Here is a 25,664-nt window from a genome sequence, read left to right as displayed (position 1 = left end):
AAGCGCATCAGGGTTGTACATAAAAGAACACAGTGGGGTAAAACTGAGCACAGTGGGTCCCGCCCCCACCCCATCAAACTGCATCTCCCCTGCTTGGCTGACCGTTTTGTGATGCTTGGCTGAACCTGAAAAGCCAAGGGTCAGCTCTTTAACCCAGCTCTATGGTAATTACAGAAAAAAACAAGTCTTTCTCAATCACCACATTTTTGAGCAGTTGTAAACCAGCTAATTCAAACGTGAATTTCTTGTTTCATTCTTGCAAAAATATCCATAAAAGCTCCCACCGTCTGTTCTGTCTATCCCACTGGGAATCTGCCATGACCAATTGGACAATGCCTGGCAGCAGCTGCAGACTTAAGATATCCTCTGTACAGATTGTGTCAAAAGCGTGTGCTCAGCAATCTTGCAAGTGCTTCATTTTACTGTCTCAGCTTTGTTCCTGTGCCTTGGTTTAGAAAGGTCTTTCTTTTTTTTTTTAGTTTGCATATATATATATATATATATATATATATTCTTCTTTAAATTGCCATTCTGTTCCTCTGCATTATCACTACCTCACAGTACACAAAAATCAATCCTTGCACCATGATTTTTGGAGTTAATTTGTAATAGAAAAAAAATCATATTAAAATGTTTTATCACATTTTAGTGACATTACAATTCCTATGTACTATCACAGGGTAGTGTAAAAAAGTTCATGTTATAAAATTGTTTTAAAATGGCATTCTTGCTTGGCATTGGCTATGATAAATTTGATGGTTTCCTGACCATTTTTGAGCATTCTCCGCAGACACTTTAATTAGTTTGGATAATTGTCCATCTACACCAGGGGTTTCAAACTCAATTTACCTGGGGGGCACTGGAGGTGGAGTCTGGGGTGAGGCTGGGCCCCATTGTTTGTTTCAGGCTTGGACAAAAACTTCTAATGTTAATAATGTCATGTCCGGCATGCACTATTTGCTTTTACATTGATTCCTATAGGAAACATTACTTCTAAGTGTTTCTATTTACAAACCCGATCGTGGAACCAATTAAGTTTGTTACTAGAGGTACCACTGTACAGGGCTAACTGGGGACAGATTCGACTTGGCGGCAGTGGTCTATTTTCGTCGTGCCCCAGTCTCCTCTGGAATGAAACATTTCCAACTAATGTGCTCAATTTGGTCTGGTGAAACATGAAAATGTTTCGTGCTGTTTTTGTTGATGAAGACTGAACATCCTTTGTCAGGATGATTGGTAATTGTGCACATCACCTATTTACCTTGATGATTAGATTCTGATACTTTTGTCAGTTGGATGCAAAAATCCTTGTTGTATTTTTACTCAAAAGCCATTCTCTTGCTCTGTTTTTCCCATTGTAGCAGGCTAACGAGGCACTCCACCACCAGCACCAATTAGCCGGGAACAGCCTCTTGCCGTTGCTCACTTCTGGATCAGAGCCGCCTGATCAGAAACCAGTGCTGCCCATAGTGTTGGATCAAAAACCACCAGTCAGCGCCGCGGAACTTCTCAAAGACAATGTGGCCAGTGGGACTGGGGCAAGAGGTGGTGGAGGACCTCCCCTTGCTGTGGTCAAAAAAGAGCCTAAATCAAAGACTCCATTCATTTGTGGCTATTGCAACAAGGCTTTCCGCGACAGCTACCACCTGCGGCGGCACGAGTCTTGCCACACCGGCATTAAGATGGTTTCGCGAACAAAGAAGACTCAAGCAGCTCCCACCATGGTGCCAATCATATCCACTTTACCTCGAGATAACAGTGGAACCCCTTCGTACATTACTACTGTAGCTGGCATTTTGACAACAGCCACCACATCAACTGCGACAGGGACGAGTATCATGACTCCGATGCAACACCAACAGCAGCAGAACATCCCTAAGAAGCCCCCCAAACCTGTGAAAAAGAATCATGGCTGTGATATGTGTGGGAAGGCTTTCAGGGATGTCTATCACCTGAACCGCCACAAGTTGTCACACTCTGATGAAAAGCCATTTGAGTGTCCCATCTGTCATCAGAGGTTCAAGAGGAAGGATCGAATGACGTATCATGCACGCTCCCATGATGGTGGTGTTCACAAGCCTTATATTTGTTCTGTATGTGGGAAAGGATTCTCCAGGTATGTAATTATTTGTTTGTATAAATAAACATCCAAAAACATTTGATCATATCAACCAAAAGGACAGCAAGTGCCAGTAAGAGTGTATGATTGTAATATACACGAGTTTTAATATCCATCTATTTATTATCTGAACCGCTTCTCATGAGGGTCACAGGTGTGCTGGAGCCTCTCCAAGCTGACTTTGGCAGTGGGTGGAGGACACCCTGAGCTGGTTGCCAGCCAATGGCAGGGCACTCATAGACAAACAAGCATTGATACTCTCAATCACACCTAAGGACAATTTAAAGTGGTCAATTGGCCTACCTTGGATGTTTTTGGAATGCAGGATGAGTCAAGAGTATCCGGAGTAAATTCACATAGATTCTGGGAGAACATGCAGACTCCATGCACCTCTGTACTGTGAGGTGACGTGCTAACCAGTGCCCAAGCGTGCCACCCCAGTTTTAATATAATGCACAGAAAAATAGGTACAAGTAGAGAGAGATGAACCAATCTCAAAATTTCAGATCACACACTATTACGGCCAAAATAATCTCACTTACTCGTACAACACAACAGTTTGATTACGATTTTTCGTTTCATGCACGGAGCAACAAGAAAACAAAATTAAAATGTACTTAAATCAAAACAGAATAAAGAAACCCACACTGAATTTTCTAATTCAAAAACACATGAAATGTATTTAAAATGACAGATCATAGTTTGGTCACATTTGATAATGGTGGGCATATGTTAAAATACTTCGCTAGGTTTTTTTTTATTAAGTATTCTCCTTTTAATGAAGAAATTGAATAAAAAAATATAGAACAGTTATGTATGTGAGCTACAAAATTATATGAAGTTTTTATTCCATCATGTTACTAATGTCAATAAAATTGTATTTGTGTATGTAGTGATGTTTGAACTCTGAACTAACAATTCACCAGACAAACTCATGAATTCAAACTGGCCATACTATACTTTATTCAGATTTTAACAGACAATTTGGTCAATTCAAGCACCGACAGTTGTTAGAAAAAGTTTACACACCGAGGTTCAAATTCCAGTTTTTTTTTTAATGCACATGCATGTGTCGATCCACAGAGTTGCTACTGTTTATTAAAACTATAGATCATGTAATTGGTTTCAACGTCTCCATCATTCTGTGCAGGCCTGATCACCTAAGCTGTCATGTCAAGCATGTCCATTCCTCAGAGAGGCCTTTCAAGTGCCAAGTGACGGTAACTGATGTCAACACTACATTTATCACATTTAACATGACCAGACATACATAATGTGCCTCTATACTATTAAAGCAATTGGATACACTTTTTCTTATTTCTTAGCCTGAGAAATTATCCAAACGTTCGGACTTTTGTAGTGAATGGAAGTTTATGCGTTCTGATACTTGCTCAGTTTAATTAGAGCTGTATCGGGAACTCGGCATTCACAACTAATCACCCAAACTCAATTTACTTCCATTTAGCTTTGATTAGTTACTTTTAATTCATCTTGATTTCTCTTGAATCAGTTCACTTTTGTCATTGTACCGTTGCTTTGCATATAATCAGCAGTGTTGAAATAGTCAAATGATGTATGTATTTATTTTCATGTTATTGATTGTTAAACATAACTTGTTTTAGGGAAGTATGTTTTCTCCACTCAAGAAATATTTTATTTGCCTTTGAAATTATGAGTAATTGGTTTTGTTTATTTTAGGCCTGTACGTCTGCCTTCGCTACCAAAGACCGTCTACGTTCTCACATGATCAGACATGAAGGCAAAGTCACCTGTAACATTTGTGGCAAAATGCTAAGTGCTGCCTACATCACAAGTCACCTCAAGACACATGGTCAGGCCAGCTTCAGCAACCAATGTAACAATAAAGGTAGGCTGTTTCCAAATTTCACAATTCCATTATGACTTGACTCAGGATTGTGAATACACTCCAGTCACACGTGTATTTGCAGTGTCTCCACATTCTATATGGATTTTGAAAAATATGAAAAATATCCACTTGTAACATAGATATTATGACAACAAAATGGTCAATATTGGCATTCATGATGATATGCTACAACTTTATGATAAAATTATCACGTGGTTTCTTTTGTCCCCCCCCTTCTAAAAAAATGCTGATGTTGCTGTGCTTTTCTACAACTATGTATTTGGTTAGATTTGTCCCTCAATACCATGCAAAAAATGAGGGTATCTACTTTAATTCACTTGCAGTTCTCAAATGAAACACATAGGGGCGGCATTGCATAGCTGTAAAACACAAAGGACCAGTCATAATGCTGCTTCCTCCTACTTTAGTTCCGAATTAAGTTGGATAAGATGCAGCCTGCCCAAAAAAAAAAAAAAAAAAAGATATAGAGAGAGAGAGAGAGAGAGAGAGAGAGAGAGAGAGAGAGAGAGAGAGAGAGAGAGAGAGAGAGAGAGAGAGAGAGAGAGAGAGAGAGAGAGAGAGAGAGAGAGAGAGAGAGAGAGAGAGAGAGAGAGAGAGAGAGAGAGAGAGAGAGAGAGAGAGAGATGAGAGAGAGAGAGAGAGAGAGAGAGAGAGAGAGAGAGAGAGAGAGAGAGAGAGAGAGAGAGAGAGAGAGAGAGAGAGAGAGAGAGAGAGAGAGAGAGAGAGAGAGAGAGAGAGAGAGAGAGAGAGAGAGAGAGAGAGAGAGAGAGTATATATATCTATCACTGCGGTCGGTGACGCGCTACGGTTGCGCGATCAAACAAAAATGCGGAAATGAAAAAAAATGACTTTTTTTTTTTTTTTGCTTGGAACAGATACAATTTTTTTCCATTATTTGTAATGAGAAAACATGATCCGGAATTCGAACGATTCACTTCTCGAACAGCCTTCTGGAACAGATTGTGTTTGAAAACCGAGGCTCCACTGTATATGTATATACAGTTTTCCCATTACAAATAATGGGGAAAAAAAACTGCACCGTGCTGGTCGCATTATTGTGACAGAGCCGTCGCTGAAATTTAGAAAATACTTTTAAAGGCCTGATGTACTTTCCAAAATTTAAGTGGACTTCAGGGAAGCTTAATTTGGTCCAATCGCGCAACTGCAGCGCGCCGGGCGCTCACTGTCGCATTCATTGCTTTAGGTCTTTGTGTTTTAGGATGGCTTTACTGCTCCCACTTGCTTCCTTTGGAGGCATGATTAGAGTTGATGCAATTCTCAGAGTAACGAGAATGTAATAACGAACGGAGTCAGTTGGCATGCGGGTCATCTCGGCTCACCTCGCGAGGTTTGACAACCGAATTTCGTTCGACATCCGAAGCAAAAAAATCTCGAATTTTTTGTTCGAATACAGATTTGTTCGAGAACCGGGACGTTTGAAAACCGAGGCTCAGCTGTGTGTTTTTACACGTGTAAATAGGGTTGTCACGATTAGAGATCGACCTATATGGGGTTCTCTATAACCGATACCAATATTTAGCAGTCAGGATAAACTAATGATCGATATAAGGGTTAGGGTTATGAGGCTCATGGGAGTTTGCGGGTTAGGGTTAGGGTGCTATAGGGTGCTATAGCTAATGCTATAGTGATAGCTGCTATTCGCACGAGGCTATTTCATGTTAAAATAGACTGCTCTGTTAATGTTTAAAGTAAATTTACGGATCGATATAGAAGGGAAACATAGGTAAGCAGTACCAATGCGTTAGATCGAACTTTAGTCAGTTCTGATCATTTTATAGGAGATAGTTTGAGAAACGCGATTGTTTACAGAGGGCTCATTGGTTATTGGCTAGTCGATGCATACCGCAACCCTTGTCAACCTCAGTTTGTTGCAGTATAGCTTCTATTTTATGCGCCTTATTATCCGGTGCGCCTCATATATGGACAAAGTTTTAAATGGGCCATTCATTGAAGGTGCGCTTTGTAATCCGGTGCGCCTTCTAGTAGATACGGCATGAAATATATAAAACATGTCATTTAAAGAAGTCAATCAAATATTCTTTAGTTTGTTGAACATAAGTGTAAACTATACATGTAAATAAAAGAAACGTGTTATGAATAAATATTAATTAAACAATAGAATTAAATGTAAAAAATACAACACATACATATTAAATAACAGTAAAACTGCAAATTTTGGCTGTCGAGGCAGCTGCTTCCTTTTTTTTATTTTTATTTGTGCGTTCTTGTAAGTTTGGAGGTGGTGGCACCTCAGGTGACTCCACAAATTGGTCATGTTTTTTTTTTTGTTTTTTTGTTTTATTATTACCTTTTTCCACTCTCATACTCACCAGTCCATTGCCGATTCTGCACTTGGCTTTCCCTGGTGTTGACTCAGTGTAATACTGGCATACTCGCAGAGATAGGGACTCGAGGCACTGTGACTTGGACTCGAGTCGACTCGCGTCGCTGTTTTGATGACTTGTGACTTGACAAAACCTAAAAAAACTTGAGACTTGGACTTCGAAGTTAAAGACTCGGGACTTGACTTGAGACACAATGACTTGAATGACTTCAGTGTTATTTAAAGTCAAAGTCCGCTTTATTGTCAATTTCTTCACGTTAAGACACACGAAGAGATTGAAATTACGTTTCCCACGGTGACTAGACACAGTACACAACACTTACAATCAAATAGCACAAAGAGTAAAAACGAACAGACAAGAGCAATGAATAAGTAATAAGCAAATAACCCAGATAAAAAAAACAATAAATAAATAAATAAATATACAAATAAGAGCAGCAATAATGGAGCAAGCGTGCTAATAGCAGACAGCCAGACCATAGCGCAAAAGAACAGGGCAGCCGAGGGTGGAGGGGGAGGGAATTCAGGATCCTGACAGCTTGGAGTATGAAGCTGTTTTTGAGTCTGGTGGTGCAGGCATCTGTACCTCTTCCCAGAGGGCAGAAGTTCAAACAAAGAGTGAGCGGGGTGACTCACACACAATCGCGGTCGCCTTGCGGGTGAGATGGGTGGCGTAAATGTCCTTCAGGGAGGGGAGTGGAGCCCCGATGATCTTACTAGCAGTGTTCACTATGCGCTGCAGGGCCTTCATGTTGTACTCAGAGCAGCCACCACCCCACACAGCGATACAACTGGAGAGGACGCTCTCAACGGTGCCACGGTAGAATGTGGTCATGATGGCGGGAGGAGCACTTGCTCGCCTGAGTTTCCGCAGAAAGTACAGGCGGCGCTGAGCTTTCTTCGCCAGCGACGCAGCGTTGGTGGTCCAGGAGAGGTCCTCACTGATGTGCACCCCCAGGAATCTGGTGCTGCTCACTCTCTCCACCACAGCACTGTCGATGGTCAGTTGCAGGTGTTGGGTGTGACCCTTCAATCTCCTTGGTACTGCTGACGTTCAGCAGGAGGGTGTTGTCCATGCACCATGTGGCCAGAAGGTCGACCTCCGACCTGTATTGAGTCTCGTCGCCCTTGGTGATGAGACCCACTAGAGTCGTGTCGTCAGCAAATTTCAGCACGCGATTGTTCCTGTAGGTAGCAGTGCATTCAGCAGGGTGAAGAGCAGCGGACTGAGCATGCAGCCCTTGGGGGCCCCCGTGCTCAGCGTGATGCTGCTTGAGATATTGTCGCCAACACGTACCACCTGAGGAAAAAACAATCTTTGTGCTGGTAAGACTTGCAGAAATAACTGCTTGTCTTCTCATCCGTCGGATCGACGGGAGATTCCAGTTTCCATAATCCCCCCCTGCGCTACTTTTCCGTGTTTTTTCACCATTCTCATACCTGATAAAAGCTTCCTATCAGTAATGTCCGTCTTGATCTCGTTATGTCTCTTCTTTGGATGAATTATACGGCACTATTTGCCTGGCAGATAGACATGCAATCAACACACCACTTTTCTCCCCAGTGATCGTGTCACATATTCCCCCCCCTACCAAAGTGGTGCCACACAACAGTGGTCCACAGCCTTTTTGCGAGTGTATAAAAGTGATCAAGTCATCACAAAAATCATGGAAAAAATCCTATATAAGCCGCATCAAACTATACCCCGCAGGGTACAAAATTTGATAAAAAAGGTCGCGGCTTATCGTCCAAAATTTATTTTTACTAACTTTTTCATGTTTCTCAGCCTAGTAGCAGTAGCAGTGCAACACCTTGAGTGACTTCTGATATATTTTTTTTAATGAATGAATGAATGAATATTCAGGGTTAACGTTAGGTTTAATAAGGAAAATAACTGCGATGTCATCGGTCAAACACATCACTTTATTACACTAATCAGGTCCACTTTTACTCACGATACACAATAAATTCTTGAGCTGAATTTTCATTAATGCAAATACGTTGGATAGAAACCCGGCTAGCGTCTGCAACAACTAACATGATTCAGAAACAAAAAATGTCATAGTCTACAGTTCTTTTCTGCTCCAGCGGAGCTATCACTCTGCACATGGTGCTCTGTGTTTGTGAGCAGGGCGGAGCGCAGCATTTGTAATCACTATGCCTGCTCCACCCCACGCACAGACTATAATTCTCAGAGTTGTGGAAAAATTAAACAACTTATAACATTGGGGCTAATAACGTAATATATTAAGCAAGGAAACATTTGATAGCTTACAGTCCTTCAAGTTAACTGCAAGTTAGCGAATATTCAACGAGCTGTAGCTGCCAGTTCCAGACGGTTCGCTGCCCTTCGTTTATTTCTTTCACTAACTGAAGCAACACTTAATAGTTTACTAGTAACATACAGTAAATGTATGACAATAAGACTTTGAAATATCAGAATGTAAGCCTTACCTGTTGTTGAGTACATATTCCAAACGTTTTGGTTTGGGATTTAACTCAGCACTACTAAACACAAATATTGCCAATACCAATGACTTAAACAATAGCAAATGGTGGCCCGATATATCGTCCAACCCATATATCGGTCGACCTCTAGTCACAGTACCAAAATTTCAAACTCCATATTCGCTACTTTTTTGATAACACTGAAAAAAAAAACCCACCAATTAATCCATCCATCCATTTTCTGTACCACTTTGTCCCATGGGGGGGTCACGGCCTGGAGCCTATCCCTGCCATCAAAGGGCAGTAGGCGAGGGACACCCTGAACCGGTTGCCAGCCAATGGCAGCACACAGAGACGAACCACCATCCGCACTCGGACTCACACCTACTGCCAATTTGGAGTGCTCACTCGGCCTACCATGCATGTTTTTGGGATGTGGGAGGAAACCGGAGTTCTCGGGGAAAACCCACGCAGGCATGGGGAGAACATGAAAACTCAACACAGGGAGGACCAGAGGTGGAATCGAACCCACAGCCTCTGAACTGTGACGCGGACGTATTAACCAGTGGCTCACCGTGCAGCCTACCAGTTCATTCACTTCTTTAAATGTTAATTGTGCAAAAATCAACTATTGCACTGCAAAACACTTGTAAAATAGTACAAGAAAGTACAACATACTGTAATTTTCGGACTATAAGTCGCATTTTTTTTTCATAGTTTGGGTTTGGGTGGGGGGCGATTTATACTCAGGAGCGACTTATATGTGATTTTTTTTTTTACAAATTTTTAAAATTCAAAAATCTGCGATGTAGTGAAACCGCGATAAACGAACCGCAATGTAGCAAGGGATTACTGTCATTTGAACTGCAAGTGACGTCAGCAGCGCGGCGGTTGTTTACATAAGGACAAAGGATTCGATCACGGCATGACAAAGATGACGAAGGGCCCCACGTTTGAAGGGTTTAATGATTTGGAGTGACACAAGGTTTGAAAAACATATGTTAGTTATTTGATATATTTTATTTTGTGGAGCAATGTTTATATGTTTTCATCGTTACAGTTCAGTAGTTGTTGGCCCGTTTTACTCTTGTTTTGTTAAATAAAGAGCCGTTTACCAAACCCACGTCTTTCCTGGTACTTTGTTAACGCGATATATACTAGATCTGTGCGGCGTTGCTGACATAAAGGACGAGGAATTTGATTGATGGATTTAATGATTAGGAGTGACACAGATGGTTTGATAATATTGTTGTTATATGATAGTTATTTGAAATATACTTTATATATCGTTATATGGGTCCGTGGAATAATTAGAAATGCAACTTACAACGAGTCCGACGTCAGCGGCACATATGCGGCGCATACGCAGCATTGTTCACATAAAGGACGATCGATGGATTTAATGAATTGGAGTGACACAGATGGGTTGATAAACGTGTTATTTATGTATACTTTAAATAACTCTGAATGTTACTCAGGCCCGTTGTCAGCTCCTCGTTTGTGTATATGTCACGTTAGCATACCGTATCGTTTAGCCTGTTGTTGCTGGTTCATGTCTGTTCTTGGTGTTGGATTTTGACAAATAAATTTGCCCCAAAAGTGCGACTTATATACTTACTTGAATAACTCTGAATGTTACGTCAGGCCCGTTCTCAGCTCCGCGTTTGTGTTTATGTCACGTTAGCATACCTATCGTTTAGCCTGTTGTTACTCGTTCATGTCTGTTCTTGGTGTTGGATTTTGACGAATAAATTTGCCCCAAAAGTGCGACTTATACTCCAGTGCTATTTATATATGGGTTTTTTTCACTTTATTGTGCATTTTATGGCTGGTGCGACTCATACTCCGGAGCAATTTATTGTCCGAAAATTACGGTAATCGGAATTTGGATGTCTTTTGAATCGTTCTCCACGGCCGAATCTCGATTAATCGAAAATTTCTCCCCACCTCTATTGTACCGCCATTGGTAAATAAATACTATCGTTTGTGTAAAGTACGCACTTCCGCTGCCATTGATAAATACATACCTCCATTTGTGTAAATCTGTAAAGTTGCTTTGCGTGGCTTTCGCCACAGAAACGTAATACACAGGCGTATTATGTAGTAAACCCGATGAGCAAATCAGAGGACATTACGTTTTACGTAGATCGGGGCGGTAAACCAATCAGAGGACTTCATGTAAGACGTAACTCCACCGCCATTAATAAATGAATACTATCGTTTGTGCAAAGAAAACAGCATTGGGACCCTCTAAAATGGCAAAGACAACGAGACATGCTTACGAGGCACAATTGGAGCTTTCTGGAAAGCCAGGATCATTGCAGAAAAACAACGTTACAGAGACGATTAGGAACTTCTTATGTTTAATGGCAAACTTGCCCAACTGTTTAATTTGGATACAGAAGATGAAGACATGTACGGATTTGTGTATGTATATTAATTAACAATAATGTGAGTACAGTAGAGTACATGTTTAAACAGTGGGATAAAGTACAACTGAAAACTCACTGTCTTGCTCCCGCGACGTTTTTTGTTTTGTCTACCGTTAGTCATGGCATGCATGCACTCTATAATCAAAGTCAAAAGTCAAAGTCAGCTTTATTGTCAATCACTTCACATGCCAAGACACACAGAGATCGAAATTGCGTTACCCACTATCCCACGGTGACAAGACATATAACAAAACATCAAAAAAACAACACAAAAAGTAAAAACCAGAAGGCACAAACAATGAATAAACAAGAGCAACGAATAAATAATAACAATAATAATAATAATAATAATAATACATTTTATTTGTACGGCGACTTTCATGGCACTCAAGGACACCGTTCAAAGATAAAATAACATACACAATCAAATATAAAAACAGTATAAAAGCAAGGAAACATCTGCAGCAGAATGAGGGGTTCAAGTACATGCTTGCTTAAAGAGGTGGGTTTTTAGGTGGGATGCAAACTGTAAAATGGAGTCAATGTTTCGAATGTGAGGTGGGAGAGAGTTCCAGAGATGGGGGGCAGAGCAGGTGAAGGCTCTAGCCCCCATTGTGGACAGACGGAATGGGGGGACGGTGAGGGTAATAGTAGATGCGGACCTAAGAGACCGGGTGGGAATGTTAATGTGGAGGAGGTCAGTCAGGTATGAAGGGGTGAGGTTATGGATGGCCTCAAATATATAGAGGAGGATTTTATAGTTAGTGCGGTGTTTTATAGGAAGCCAGTGAAGTTGGAGCAGAACAGGAGTGATGTGATGATGGACAGGGGTTCTGGCGATGATGCGGGCAGCAGCATTTTGAACCAATTGCAGTTTATGGAGGAGTTTGTGAGGGAGGCCAACAAGGATAGAGTTGCAATAATCCAGACGGGAGGTAATGAGGGAGTGGACCAGGATAGCAGTGCTGTTCGGAGTGAGTGATGGACGGAGGCGGTTGATGTTACGGATGTGTAGGTAGGACGAACAAATGACGTTATTGATGTGGGTGCGAAATGATAGGGTGCTGTTGAGGACGACACCCAGACTCTTAGCCTGAGTGGAGGGAGAAACCAAGGCGTTGTCTATGGTGAGCATAAGACAGGGTTGTTTGTTGAGGGATGATTTGGAACCAATGAGGACTACCTCAGATTTATCACAGTTGAGTTTGAGGAAGTTTGAGGTGAACCAGGATTTAATTTCTTGAAGGCATGCACAGAGGGAGGAGGGTGGGAAAGTGTAGGAGGGTTTGGAGGAGACGTAGAGCTGGGTGTCGTCCGCGTAGCAATGAAAGTTGATGTTGTGTTTTCGGAAAATCGAACCAAGCGGAAGGAGGTAAATAAAATTGGACTAAGGACAGAGCCCTGGGGAACACCAGAGGACAGGGGATGTGAAGTAAATGATTTTAACTGGACAAATTGCGTGCGGCCGGAGAGATATGAATGGAACCACTGCAGGGGTGTGTCTGACAGTCCAATAGAAGCTAGCCGGTCAAGGAGGATAGAGTGAGAGATGGTGTCGAAGGCTGCGCTTAAGTCAAGGAGAATGAGAATGGATAAAAGACACGAGTCGGCTGCAAGAAGATCGTTTGTAATTTTAATAAGGGCTGTCTCTGGACTGTGACGGGGACGGAAACCAGATTGGAACTGTTCATATAAATTATTACTAGAGAGGTGAGTGTGGATTTGTGATGCAACAACTTTTTCGAGTATTTTGGAGAGAAACGGCTGGTTGGAGATGGGGCGAAGGTTACTGAGGGTGTTTGGGTCTTGGTGCCGGGTTTCTTAAGGGTTGGTGTAACAGCGGCAGATTTGAAAGGTAAAGGGACAGAGCCAGAGGTGAGGGAAGAATGAATGATTGCAGTGATCAGGGGCAGCAGAGAAGGGAGAGAAGCTATGACCAAGGAGGAAGGCATGGGGTCAAGTATACATGTAGATGGCACTGAAACCCGGATAAAATTAGAAAGGTCAGAAGCAGAAGGAAGTTGGAAGCAGGAAAGAGAGAGGGGGTTTGGATTGAGGAAGAAAGGAAATGGATGGCTAGACGAGTGAGGGATCTGTTGGTGGATGGAGGCTATTTTATTGTTAAAAAAGGACATCAGGGTGTTACAGTAGTCGGAAGAGTAAAAATGTGGGAGGAGGGAGTCAGGGGGGCGGGTTGAATCATTAATCATGGCGAACAGAGCCGGCTGCAATTTTCTCCGCAAAATATTGTGATCTGGCGGAGGAAATTGCATCCTTATATTGGAGAATGTGCGTGTGAAATAACAGTTTGTGGATATTGAGACCAGTTTTCCTAGATAGACGCTCTAGATGTCATCCTTTAGCTTTCAGTTGGCGCAAATGATGAGAGAACTAGGGAGCAGAGTGGGTAAAGGTAACATTCCGAGTTTTGAGGGGGGCAAATAAGTTCAGCAAAGCTTGGAGTCCATTGTTATAATTAAAAACCAGTTGATCCGGGATATATGGGAGGGAGATGGTGGGTAGACATTCAATGGCTGTTGTGAAAAAGCCATGTCACGGAAGGATATAACACGAGGCAGTTTGATTTTGGACAATGTGATTTTAAGATTAAAAGAAACTAGCAAGTGATCAGAGAAGCCTGTTCCCAGATCAACAGCAGAGCAGTTAAAAGGAGTGACACCAGAGCAGCAAACCAGATCTTAATAAATCCTTAGTTGGAGTGCTGTTGGTGTTGTCCATGTGAATATTTAAATCACCCAGCAGAATGATGTTGGGCGAGAGTAAGCAGATGTGGGTGACAAATGTGGTGAAATCATTAATAAAATCCTTATTTGGTTTGGGTGGACGGTAGATATTAACTAAAATAGTTGGTGTGGGACCATTCAGCTGTAAAGCCACAGATTCGAAGGAACTGGACTCTGGCACTACAACAGATGAAACCTTCCAGGACTCACGATGAAATATCGCAAGAGCTCCACCTCGACCAGTGAGACGTGGCTTGCAGGTGTAAACAAACCCGGGCGGACTTGCTTCATTTAATTGAGAAAAGTCACCAGGATGTTGCCATGTTTCTGTTAAACACAAAAGGTCATACTTGTAGTCGAGGAGAAGGTCCTGTAGCAGTTGACCCTTACTCATGAGGGAGCGGATGTTGAGTAGTCTCATTTTGATGTCACAGTGTAGATTGGAACAGGAAGCATTAGCTGACCTAGCTAGGCTAGCTAATACGCCGTGATCAACCTTCCTTTTGGTGTTTGTTTGGTGGATGGCGGCGAGTGGAGGACCAGATGGTGTTTATGTAAGTAGAGTCGTCGATGTAGTAGTTGCGTCCAGCGCCACGATGGATGTATCTGTGATGGTGAAGTCGAGCAATGTTCGGGAAACACTGCAGCACAGGAGGGGGAGCATACCGGCAGCGCCGGTATTGGAGAAGCTTCGTGTACTGGAACATGGATGATGCTGGATAAATCATGGCGAACAGGATAGTCCATCAGAGCATAGAACTCACAGCAAGGTTGTTGGAAGCTTGATGCACGGGCCCAGGCAGGAAAACGCTCATCAGGGCCAGCAAAATTGGGCGATAATGTCTCCGGCAGCATCACGCTGAGCACGGGGGCCCTTCAAGGCTGCGTGCACAGTCTGCTGCTCTTCACCCTGCTGACGCAGGACTGCACTGCGACCCACAGCAGCAAACGCGTGCTGAAATATGCAGACGACACGACTGTGGTGGGTCTGATCACCGGTGGCGACAAGACTCACTACAGATCGGAGGTCGACCTTTTGGCCGCGTGGTGCAGGGACAACAACCTTCTGCTGAACGTCAACAAGACCAAGGACAAGGGAAACGTAATTTTGATCTGTGTGTCTTATCATGTGAAAAAATTGACAATAAAGCGGACTTTGACTTTTGAAAATGGCGCGAAGGAACACACCAATGTCCGGAGAGCAGCGGCTGCAATTCGCGCCAGCATTCACTCACAACCGGAAGTCCCAAAAAAACAACACAAAAAGTAAAAACCAGAAGGCACAAACAATTAATAAACAAGAGCAACGAATAAATATAAATAAATAAACAAATAAGAGGAGCAGAAATGGAGCAAGTGTGCATACAGCAGACAGTCAGAATACAGTGCGAGAGTAGTGCAAGGTAGCCAACGCGGCCCAAAAGGTCAGGACGTTATGCAGCCGAGGGGGGAGAGAGTTCAGGATCCTAACAGCCTGGAGTATGAAGCTGTTGGTGAGTCTGGTGGTTCGGGAGCGCAGGCTCCTGTACCTCTTCCAAGAGGACAGCAGATCAAACAAAGCGTGAGCGGGGTGACTCACATCACACACAATTGTGGTCGCCTTGCGGGTGAGACGGGAGGTGTAAATGTTCTTCAGGGAGGGGAGTGAAGCACCAAAAATCCTACCGGCCGTGTTCACTATGCGCTGCAGGGCCTTCGTGTTGTATTCAGTGCAGCTACCACCCCACACCTCGATACCACTGGAGAGGACATTCTCAATGGTGCCACGGTAGGATGTGGTCATGATGGCTGGTGGAGCACCTGCTCGCCTGAGTTTCCGCAGGAAGTACAGGCGGCGCTGAGCTTTCTTCGCCAGTGATGCAGTGTTGGTGGTCCAGGAGAGGTCCTCACTGATGTGCACCCCCAGAAATCTGGTGCTGCTCACTCTCTCCACCACAGCACTGTCGATGGTCAGTGGCAGGTGTTGGGCGTGACCCTTCCGGAAGTCAACAACAATCTCCTTGGTCTTGCTGACGTTCAGCTGGAGGTTGTTGTCCCTGCACCACGTGATCAGAAGGACGGCCTCCGACCTGTATTGAGTCTCGTCGCCCTTGGTGATGAGACCCACCAGAGTCGTGTCGTCAGCAAACTTCATCATGCGGTTGCCGCTGTAGGTTGCAGTGCAGTCATGCGTCAGCAGGGTGAAGAGCAGCGGACTGAGCACGCAGCCTTAGGGGGCCCCCGTGCTCAGCGGAATGCTGCCGGAGATAGTGTCGCCAACACAAACCACCTGAGGCCTCTGACAGAGGAAGTCCAGAAGCCAGTTGCAGAGGAAGGTACTGAGACCCAGTTTGTCGAGCTTGCAGATGAGACGCTGTGGTACAGTGGCGTTGAATGCAGAACTGAAGTCCACAAATAGCAATCTCACATACGAGTTTCTTTTTTCCAGGTGGGTGAGGGATGAGTGGAGGGCAGAGCAGATAGCATCCTCAGAGGACCGTTTGGCTCAGTACACAAACTGGAAGGGGTCAAGGGTGGGGGGGAGAATGGACCTGATGTGCGTCATGACAAGCCGCTCAAAGCACTTCATGACAATGGGAGTCAGCGCCACGGGGCAGTAGTCATTGAAGCAGGATGGACCAGGTTTCTTCGGCACAGGTATGATGGTGCTAGCCTTGAAACACGATGGGACGATGGCCTGCTGCAGGGAAATGTTAAAGATGTCCGTGAAGACACCCATAGGTTCCTCAGCGCAGTCCTTCAGTGCTTGACCTGGGATGTTGTCTGGGCCCGCCGCCTCACGGGTGTCGATAATGCGGTGCACTCTATGTGAGGATTCAATACACCCTGCAATTTAATCTGCGCCTTTTAACGTGAAGCGCATTATCGTGCGGAAAATACGGTAATGTTCCTAGCACTGTAAATTAGGGGCTATTAATAATTGTGTGAAGGCGAAGGCCTTCACACTTATGTTATTCTACTCCATTCACTTTCTTCTTCTTCTTCTTCTATTTTATTCTCCTCACTTTTCTGTCCTTCTTCCACACAATTCAACCCATTCACTCCATTCCACTTTTCACGCATTCCAAATATTCACGAGATGACCGTTTCCATTTTTCTTATTACGAAAATTCTCAGATTCCGCAAAATTCCCAAATTTCCGACAAACTTTTCCCTATTCATTCTCAATGGCACATTGAACATTTCACATTCACGTCGTTCCAGTTTGAAATTCACATCATTCAGCACATTCACATCACATTGGGAAAGATTCTCAACATTCCCCAATTTCCCACTTCCCAAAGATTCCGCATTTTCAAATTTGAAATTCCACCAAATTCCCCCAAATTCCATTTTTCACCTCTAGTTTGCACATTTTTCAACCGATTCAACCCATTCCAACGTTCAACTCTTCCTAATCTTCCTCCCTATTCCCCTAATTCCCATTTACCATAAATTCCACAATTTCAAATTAGAAATTCCACCAAATTCTCCCAAATTCCGTTTTTTCCCTCTAAATTCCACATTTTTCAACCGATTCAACCCATTCCAATTTTATTCACCTTATGCTTCCCATATTCACCCCCTTGACCCACACTTCCACTATGCTTCCACAATTCAACCCTTGACCCACACTTCCAGTGTGGCGGTCATCTTGGATTGACCCCAATGAGCCCTGATTGGACCGGAAGTGACCCCAAATGAACCGAAAGTGACCCCAAATGAACCGGAAGTGACCCCTGGCAAACCAGAAGTGACCCCAAATAAACCGGAAGTGACCCAAATCAAACCGGAAGTGACCTTATTTCAACACAAAGTGCCCTAAATAGCTACATTTTCGCAAACTTTTGCAATTTTTGTCCGATTCAACCCGTTTCAACATTTAACTCGTAACAACGTATATTTCGTTTCGTTCCAAATTTCACAACATTTTGGCGCAATTTTTTTTTTTAATTCCCATTCATTCTCAATGGGGATTTAACATTTGCTCTAACCTCTACCATTTTTGTCCGTTTCAACCCGTTTCAACATTTAACTCCGAAAGTGAAACTTTTGAAGCCGTATATTTCGTTTCGTTCCAAATTTCAAAACATTTTGGTGCAATTTTTTTTTTTTAAATTCCCATTCATTCTCAATGGGGATTTAACATTTGCTCTAACTTCTACAATTTTTATCCGATTCGACCCGTTTCAACATTTAACTCCGAAAGTGAAACTTTTGAAGCCGTATATTTCGTTTCGTTCCAAATTTCAAAACATTTTGGCGCTTTTTTTTTTAAAATTCCCATTCATTCTCAATGGGGATTTAACATTTGCTCTAACTTCTACAATTTTTGTCCGATTCAACTCGTTTCAACATTTAACTCCGAAAGTGAAACTTTTGAAGCCATATATTTCGTTTCGTTCCAAATTTCAAAACATTTTGGCGCAATTTTTAAAAAAAAATTCCCATTCATTCTCAATGGGGATTCAACATTTGCTCTAACTTCTACATTTTTTAACTGATTCAACCCGTTCCAACTTTCAACTGTTAATCTTTTGCCTACCTATTCCACAACTTTCAAGTTACCAACAGTTCAAAATTTTGAATTCCCCAAAAAGCTATTCAACCATTTCGCCTTCACACGCAATTTCTCCAGAAATAGCCAATTCTAGTTCATTATATAGCCTTCTCTTTACGTTTGTTAGCATTCATTTTGGGTTACTTTTCTGGTTTCCCTTATGCTTGCTTTGCTTATGGGCTACAACTTGTAATTCGGCTTTAAGATTATAAAATTGTGCTTTGCAACAAGACTGTTACAAGTTCAGTCATTAGGCCTAATTATTTCCCTTGGCCCGTAATTAGCTAACGTGTATATCTGTAGCTAGTTTAATTGACGAACATTTGCCATTTGCTAGTGCAACTATATTTTATGACAACTGTATTTTGTGTCATAACTGAAAGTGTGCCAAGCATAGAATTCGGGACAGTTACCAAAGAGCTAATCGTTCTTCCTTCCTTTAAAGAAGATTAATGTCATTTGACATTTATTACATTATTGTTATTATTATTATTATTATTATTATTAAATTATTCATTACATTATTATGAAATTTACAATAATGTCATTTAGCATGTAAATGCATGTTTATTTAGATTAATAATTCATGAACGGATGTAGAGTTGAGTTATAATGTGTATATCAAGCTCAATTAGCATTGCAATTACTAGGGCTTTTTAAAAATATTTTGGAGCATTTATTTTGGAGAGTTCTAATAAAAAAAACTGCAAAATAAAATGGGTTTTATTTACGGGTGGGGGTGCTCAGAAGTAGACTCGTCCAGTGAGTATTTCGGTGTAGAACTGCCACTGCGTATAATATTTATTATTTAACATTAATGATGTAATGTTAGTGTGAATTATGTTGGAAAATAACATCTGTTTACCTTTGAGTTAAGTTGTACAACCAGCATTAACCAAAATTGGTAAACAAGATTTATGCAATTAAGGTGCAATCCTAGTCATTGAAAGTGTATGCATCTTGTTGATGTTACTGTTCAAAGCAAAAGTAAGTTCTCACGACTACCGTATTTTCTGGACTAAAAGTCGCTTCGGGGTTTAAGTCGCATCAGCCACAAAATGCACAATAAAGGGGGAAAAAACATATATAAGTTGCTCCGGAGTCGCATTTTGGGGGAAATTTATTCGACAAAATCCAACACCAAGAACAGACATGAACGAGCAACAACAGGCTAAACGATACGGTATGCTAACGTGACATAAACACAAACAAAGAGCTGAGAATGGGCCTGACATAACATTGACAGTTATCCAAATAACTATAACATAAGTAACACCTCGATCATACCATCTGTGTCACTCCAAATCATTAAATCCATTGTTCGTCCTTTATGTCAACAATGCCGGGTGTGTGCCGCGCCGCTGACATCGGCTGCAGTTCAAATTATTCCACAGGCTCATATAACGATATATAAATTATATATCAAATAACTATTATATAAGCAACAATATTATCAAACCATCTGTGTCACTCCAAATCATTAAATCCATCGATCGTCCTTTATGTCAACGATGCCAGTCGTGTGCGCCGCTGACGGCGGTTGCAGTTCAAATTATTCCACAGGCTCATATTTATAAACAACAATTTTATCAAACAATCTTTGTCACTCCAAGTCATTAAATCCCGTGATCGAATCCTTTGTCCTTTATGTAAACACCGCCACGAATGCGCCTCGCCGCGAATGCCAGTTGCAGTTCAAATTACAGTGTTCAAAGTCAAGTCAAAGTCAAAGTCCGCTTTATTGTCAATTTCTCCACATGCCAGGCACACAAAGAGATCAAAATTACGTTCCCCACCGTCCCACGGTGACTAGACAGTACACAACACTCGCACCAAATAGCACAAAGAGTAAAAACGAACAGACAAGAGCAACGAAGAAGTAATAAGTGCCCGGTCCGCTTGATAGCACGCCAGCCGCTCTAGTAGCACAGCAGAGTCCGGTGTCCAGCGACCGGACAGTCGCCAGAAGAATGGAAGGCACGGCCGGGGCGAGTTGGGCACGCCGCTAGCCTGGCCCGGACGCCTCCGCGCTTCCCCCTCTTCTGCCTCCTCGTACACCGCTTCCGACGCTGCTGGTCCGGGGAAGGAGTAGCAGACGAGTCCAGCGATGATGCAGGCATTGTAGTCCCAGTGACTTTAATGTCCCCGCATCAAAGTCCGAAACGCCGCAAAACTCGCTTTCGCCGATGTCGAGCAGAACCTGCCTGCTGTACTCGTAGCGCTACGTGGTGCGATCAGACAAACACATAAAACTGTCTGACAAACACTCATTAAATGAACAAAAACACCGATCGGCAGGGACGGAGAGAGGCCGCTGCGTGTGCACGCGCCGCCATCTTGCCATTCCCTTGCTACATCGCGGTTCGTTTATCATTGTTTCGCTGCATCGCAGATTTTTTAATTTTGAAAATTTGTGAATAATTTCACATATAAGTCGCTCCTGAGTATAAGTCGACCCCCCAACAACTATGAAAAAAACGCGACATATTCTGAAAAATACGGTACATCCGGTGCAGCACGCTGCTAATTTGTCATAAAAGAAAGAAGATGCCAACGGACCCAAGAAGACAAAGAAGCAGACCCAAAATAAATGTATGTCATGGCTACCAACTTTCGTCAAATTGTTTGAGAATTGAGCAAGCGCTGTCTTTTTAAAGTTCAAGCCTTTGCTTTGCCTTCTTGAGGAATGAAGTCACAACACCGACAGAGGACTAGCATTACCATTTGCATCTAGTTTTGTTGTACTCAGATTCACAATTGGAAACCTTCAATGGCTACAAAGAGGTTCAGAATGGCCAGCAGGTGTCTGGACTTGTTAACATTCAAGTTTGATCACTGCACTACTATTAAATGTCTGACATGTTTTATTTACGGCATAGCAGTCACATTTGTTCTTCAATTTTGTTGGTGCCACCCAATGCTCAGATAGAGAAACTTCAGTTAAACACCTAAATGTTACCTAAAGCACTCTTCATTTTCTTTAACTTTCATTAGAATTATACTATAATGCTCAGTGGTAGAGCAGTCGTCCAATAACCGAAAGGTCGGCTGTTTGATTCCTGCTCTGCCCAAGTCATGGGGGATTGTGTCCTTGGGCAAGACACTTCATCATCCACCTTGCCTCCAGTCCCATTCACACTCGTGTGTGAATCTTTGGTGGTGATCGGAAGGGCCGTAGGCGTGCACTGGCAACCACGTTTCTGTCAGCCTGCTCCAGGGCAGCTGTGGCTATTAAAGTAGTTCACCACCACTCGAGTGTGAATGGTTGAGCGTATGAGTAGAAAGGTTATTCTCAAAATATTTACTCCTTTGAATTCAAATTAAATTCTATTCTGATTTGCCCCTATAATGAGTATTTTCATTCCATTTTGGTTTTATTTTAATTGGAATATAAGGCTCTATGCAAACCTGACTATTGATTATCTTTGTGTTTAATCTGTAAAGGACGTTTGAAAACAGCACCTTTTACTTGAGGGAAATAGTGAGCCATATTTCCCCCTATTTTATGACATGTAAGAGAGCGAAACTGTAGCTGAAGCAATTTGTTTGTGCATTCTCTACGCTATTTGGAGCAATATCCTGTTTTACATAATTTACTTTTTTTTAATCAGCAATTTTTAATATTGAATTATATTAAATCTGATTAATCAACTAAACCCCTCTATATCCAAAATAATCCAATACAATCCAACTTTATTTACATAGCGCATTTTACATCAGCTAAAGCTGTAACAAAGCGCTTTATATATAACAATGGGACAACCACAAAAACTAAATGGTAAAGCAGCAATAGTAAATTTAACTACAGATTAATATACGGCAGTAGAACAATAACAAATTCAGTAAAAACCCAAAGAATAAAAATGTGACTTCAAACAAGTTTTAAAAATAAACAAAGAGACGACAAATATTTAGCGGGAGGTCATACCATAAGGAAGAGCCATCCCTATTCATAACCCAATCTTTATGTATTCAGGGAAGAGCAACCATTTGACTCGTGGACTATTGTGAATGGAAAATTCAGCCTCAAAGGACTCCATGCTAAACCAGTTGTGGAGCAACATCTGTGTGTGGTGTTCTGTTTCACCTCAACTGCAACCGGAACCGTTTACTTATAGATCACAACCACAGCAGCTTGCAAGGAACTGGAGTTGCAGACGACCAAAACTGTTAAATGCCTGATTTCTAGTCGTTTGTCAAATCTGAAAAAAATCTTTTAAGTTTTGAAGAATTCTTGTGTACCAAGCCTTACAAATGTTCATCATAAATTGTAGCAGCTGAAGAACTGAAGGTGGCACAACGTCACCTTGCAATTGACAAAATAGATTTCCACCATGGTGAATGCCATGGCAGCCACTGTCATCTGTTACATTTCTGCTCCCGGCTCACTACATTTCAATGAAGATAATCCAAATGAAATGACATGGTGGCCACATGACACCCACATCATGGAATTTAACAAACAGAGAAAGGATGTATCCACATCAAATTAAAGAGAACTGAGACCTCTTCACAATAAATTCTATTTTACACATTGAATGATAATGGAAAAAAAAAGATTGTTCAAAATACCGTCTTTTCGGACTAAAAATCGCTCTGGAATATAGGTCGCAATAGCCATAAAATGCACAATAATGTGAAAAAAAACATATATAAGTCGCTCCAGAGTATAAGTCGCATTTTGGGGGAAGGTTATTCGACAAAATCCAACAGACATGAACGAGCAACAACAGGCTAAACGATAGGTATGCTAACGTGACACAAATAAACACAAACAAAGAGCTGAGAACAGGCCTGACGTAACCTTCGGAGTTATTCTAATAACTATTACTTAAATAACACGTTCATAAAACCATCTGTGTCACTCCAAGTCATTAAATCCATTGATTGTCCTTTATGTAAACAATGCCGCATATGCGCCGCTGACGTCGGACTCGTAAATTGCATTTGTAATTATTCCACAGACCCATATAACGATATATAAAGTATATTTCAAATAACTATCATATAGCAACAATATTATCAAACCATCTGTGTCACTCCAAATCATTAAATCCATCGATCAAATTCCTCGTCCTTTGTCAACAACGCCGCACGTTCGCCCTGACGTCAGCCTCGTCGTTATTCCACAGATCTAGTATATAACTATATTGTAGCGTTAACAAAGTACACGCGAAGACATGGGTTTGGTAAACGGCTCTTTATTTAATAAAACAAGAGTTCAACGAGGCAACAACTACTGAACTGTAACGATAAAAACATATACAAGTTGCGACACGAAATAAAATATATCAAATAAGTATAACATAAATAGTTCACCGACACACGGCCCCAAGCACCGGCGTCGACTTCCAGGCGTGCGGCGGCATGGGCTTCCATCCCCGGAGGTGGCATTTCCAGCCACGGAGGTGGAAGAGAGCTCCATACAATAGGATCGGGCGTGCGTAATAGCCATGTCCGAGCCCCACCCACCGTTCCCGGACAGCCACCCAGCTGAGCACCGGCCCCCTACTTCCATCCGCGAAGGTGAAAGAGAGCTCCGTAGAGTAGGACGGGCGTGCGTTTAAAGCCATGTCCGAGCCCCATCCACTGTCTTCGGACAGCCACCCGGCCAAGCGCCGGCCCCCGACTTCCATCCATGGAGGTGAAAGAGAGCTCCATCGAGTAGGACCGGGCATGCGTAAAAGCCATAATAGTTTTTCAAACCTTCTGTGTCACTCCAAATCATTAAATCCTTCAAACTCTTCGTCCTCCGTGTCACTTACAAACAAAGCCGCTAATGATGCCGGTAGTACGTCGGGCCCTTCGTCATCCCGTGATCGAATCTTTGTCCTTTATGTAAACACCCGCCGCGCCGCTGACGTCACTTGCTATATTGCGGTTAGTTTATCGCGGTTTTCCTTTTTTTTTTTTTTTTTCGGGGGAGTTTTGAAAATTTGTGAAAAAATTCACACAAGTCGCACCTCAGTATGTCACCCCCCCACCCAAACTAAGAGAAAAACCGCAATTTATAGTCCAAAAATTACAGTGTTATTTTTTACCAACATTTGTAAATAACTTGGCTCTTCATTTCCGACCCAAATTATCTTACAAACTCAATAAAAGAATATGAAAAATTGTTTTAAAAAAGTAAGGAACCAGATTTTTTAGGCAAAAAAAAGACACGCTATCCAAAACCCCCAGATGATGGCAATGTTGCCCTGTGTTTTTGTAACCCCATATGTGTCTGTATTTTTGAATAGGCATAAGTGACTGGCAGTGGAACCACTCAGGGCCACGAAAAGGTAATCCAGTCCTGTAGTTGGTAGCAGAAACTCTTAGACATACCATGATACAGTCTACTCAACACATGTGGCCAGTTTTTAGTCATGTTGCACCATTTCCCCATGAAGACGTTTTCTCTGAGAGCTGGTAAATTTCAGGTTTCTCTGTTTTTGTAGTATGTACAGTATAATTGTGCCAGTGTTAGGTTCAAGTTCATGAAGCAGGATCAGTAGATTATTTGAATTAACAAAAAACTGGACCATTGCGCAGGCTAGATGCACACTACCTGGCTCTTATCCTGATTGATTAAATAGGCTCCTGCAAACCTTACATATAGAAATGAACTCATAGATGTTACATATAGATGTAACTGGGACACAAATGCCCCAATAGCTAACAGTTTTTTTAGACAGTTTGTTGCTGCTTGAGCCAGACTTGCTGACATTGACAATGTCCTTGCCCTCAAGTAATCAGATTAACCGTCATGCACTGTCGTGTTCATCTAGTCTGCTGCACATAGATCTGAGGATGTTTTATATCATGTATTAATGTTCAAAATTACAGTTTTTTAAACCATCAGTTAGCCGTTTAGTCTATTGATCCTGCTTTTTGAATTTACCCCTTAGGTGATTTGACGGTAGGAGAGATTTTAAATAACTCCTTCCAAGTCCTAATTGACAACTTTCACAAAGGTAGGTTTCTCCACCAATATTACTACAGTTGACATAATGTTGAAATGATGTCTTTACATTTTCAGCGACCCAGATAAAGAACGACGATGCCGATTGGACTGTTGGTTTTACTGTGCTTAAGTAGACACTCAAATTCCTACCAAGGTGACTGGGCTTCTTTCTTTTCTTTTTT

At 42.2% G+C, this 25,664-nt stretch overlaps 1 protein-coding gene across 3 annotated transcripts in view; it reads left to right on the top strand.

Annotated features, from left to right (window-relative positions):
* The window catches only part of LOC147054851 (vascular endothelial zinc finger 1-like), a 37,681-nt gene that overhangs the window by 3,659 nt on the left and 8,358 nt on the right, over window positions 1-25,664 (top strand). Inside the window, exons 2-6 of one of the 3 annotated variants that reach the window (XM_085916915.1) lie at window positions 1,362-2,116; window positions 3,270-3,339; window positions 3,818-3,986; window positions 24,779-24,820; window positions 25,427-25,492. In XM_085916915.1, coding sequence (XP_085773041.1) covers window positions 1,362-2,116; window positions 3,270-3,339; window positions 3,818-3,986; window positions 24,779-24,820; window positions 25,427-25,492 — 1,102 coding nt within the window. The remainder of the gene's footprint in view (window positions 1-1,361; window positions 2,117-3,269; window positions 3,340-3,817; window positions 3,987-24,778; window positions 24,821-25,426; window positions 25,493-25,664) is intronic. The other 2 variants (XM_085916916.1, XM_085916917.1) reach the window with 2 other exon arrangements.

The sequence above is a fragment of the Syngnathus leptorhynchus genome, chromosome 7 (genome assembly GCF_054491065.1).
Source record: "Syngnathus leptorhynchus isolate UIUO chromosome 7, UIUO_Slep, whole genome shotgun sequence".
Taxonomy (NCBI): Eukaryota; Metazoa; Chordata; class Actinopteri; order Syngnathiformes; family Syngnathidae; genus Syngnathus; species Syngnathus leptorhynchus.
The sequence above is the reverse complement of the archived record's forward strand: the minus strand, read 5'-3'. Positions and strand labels throughout refer to the sequence as shown.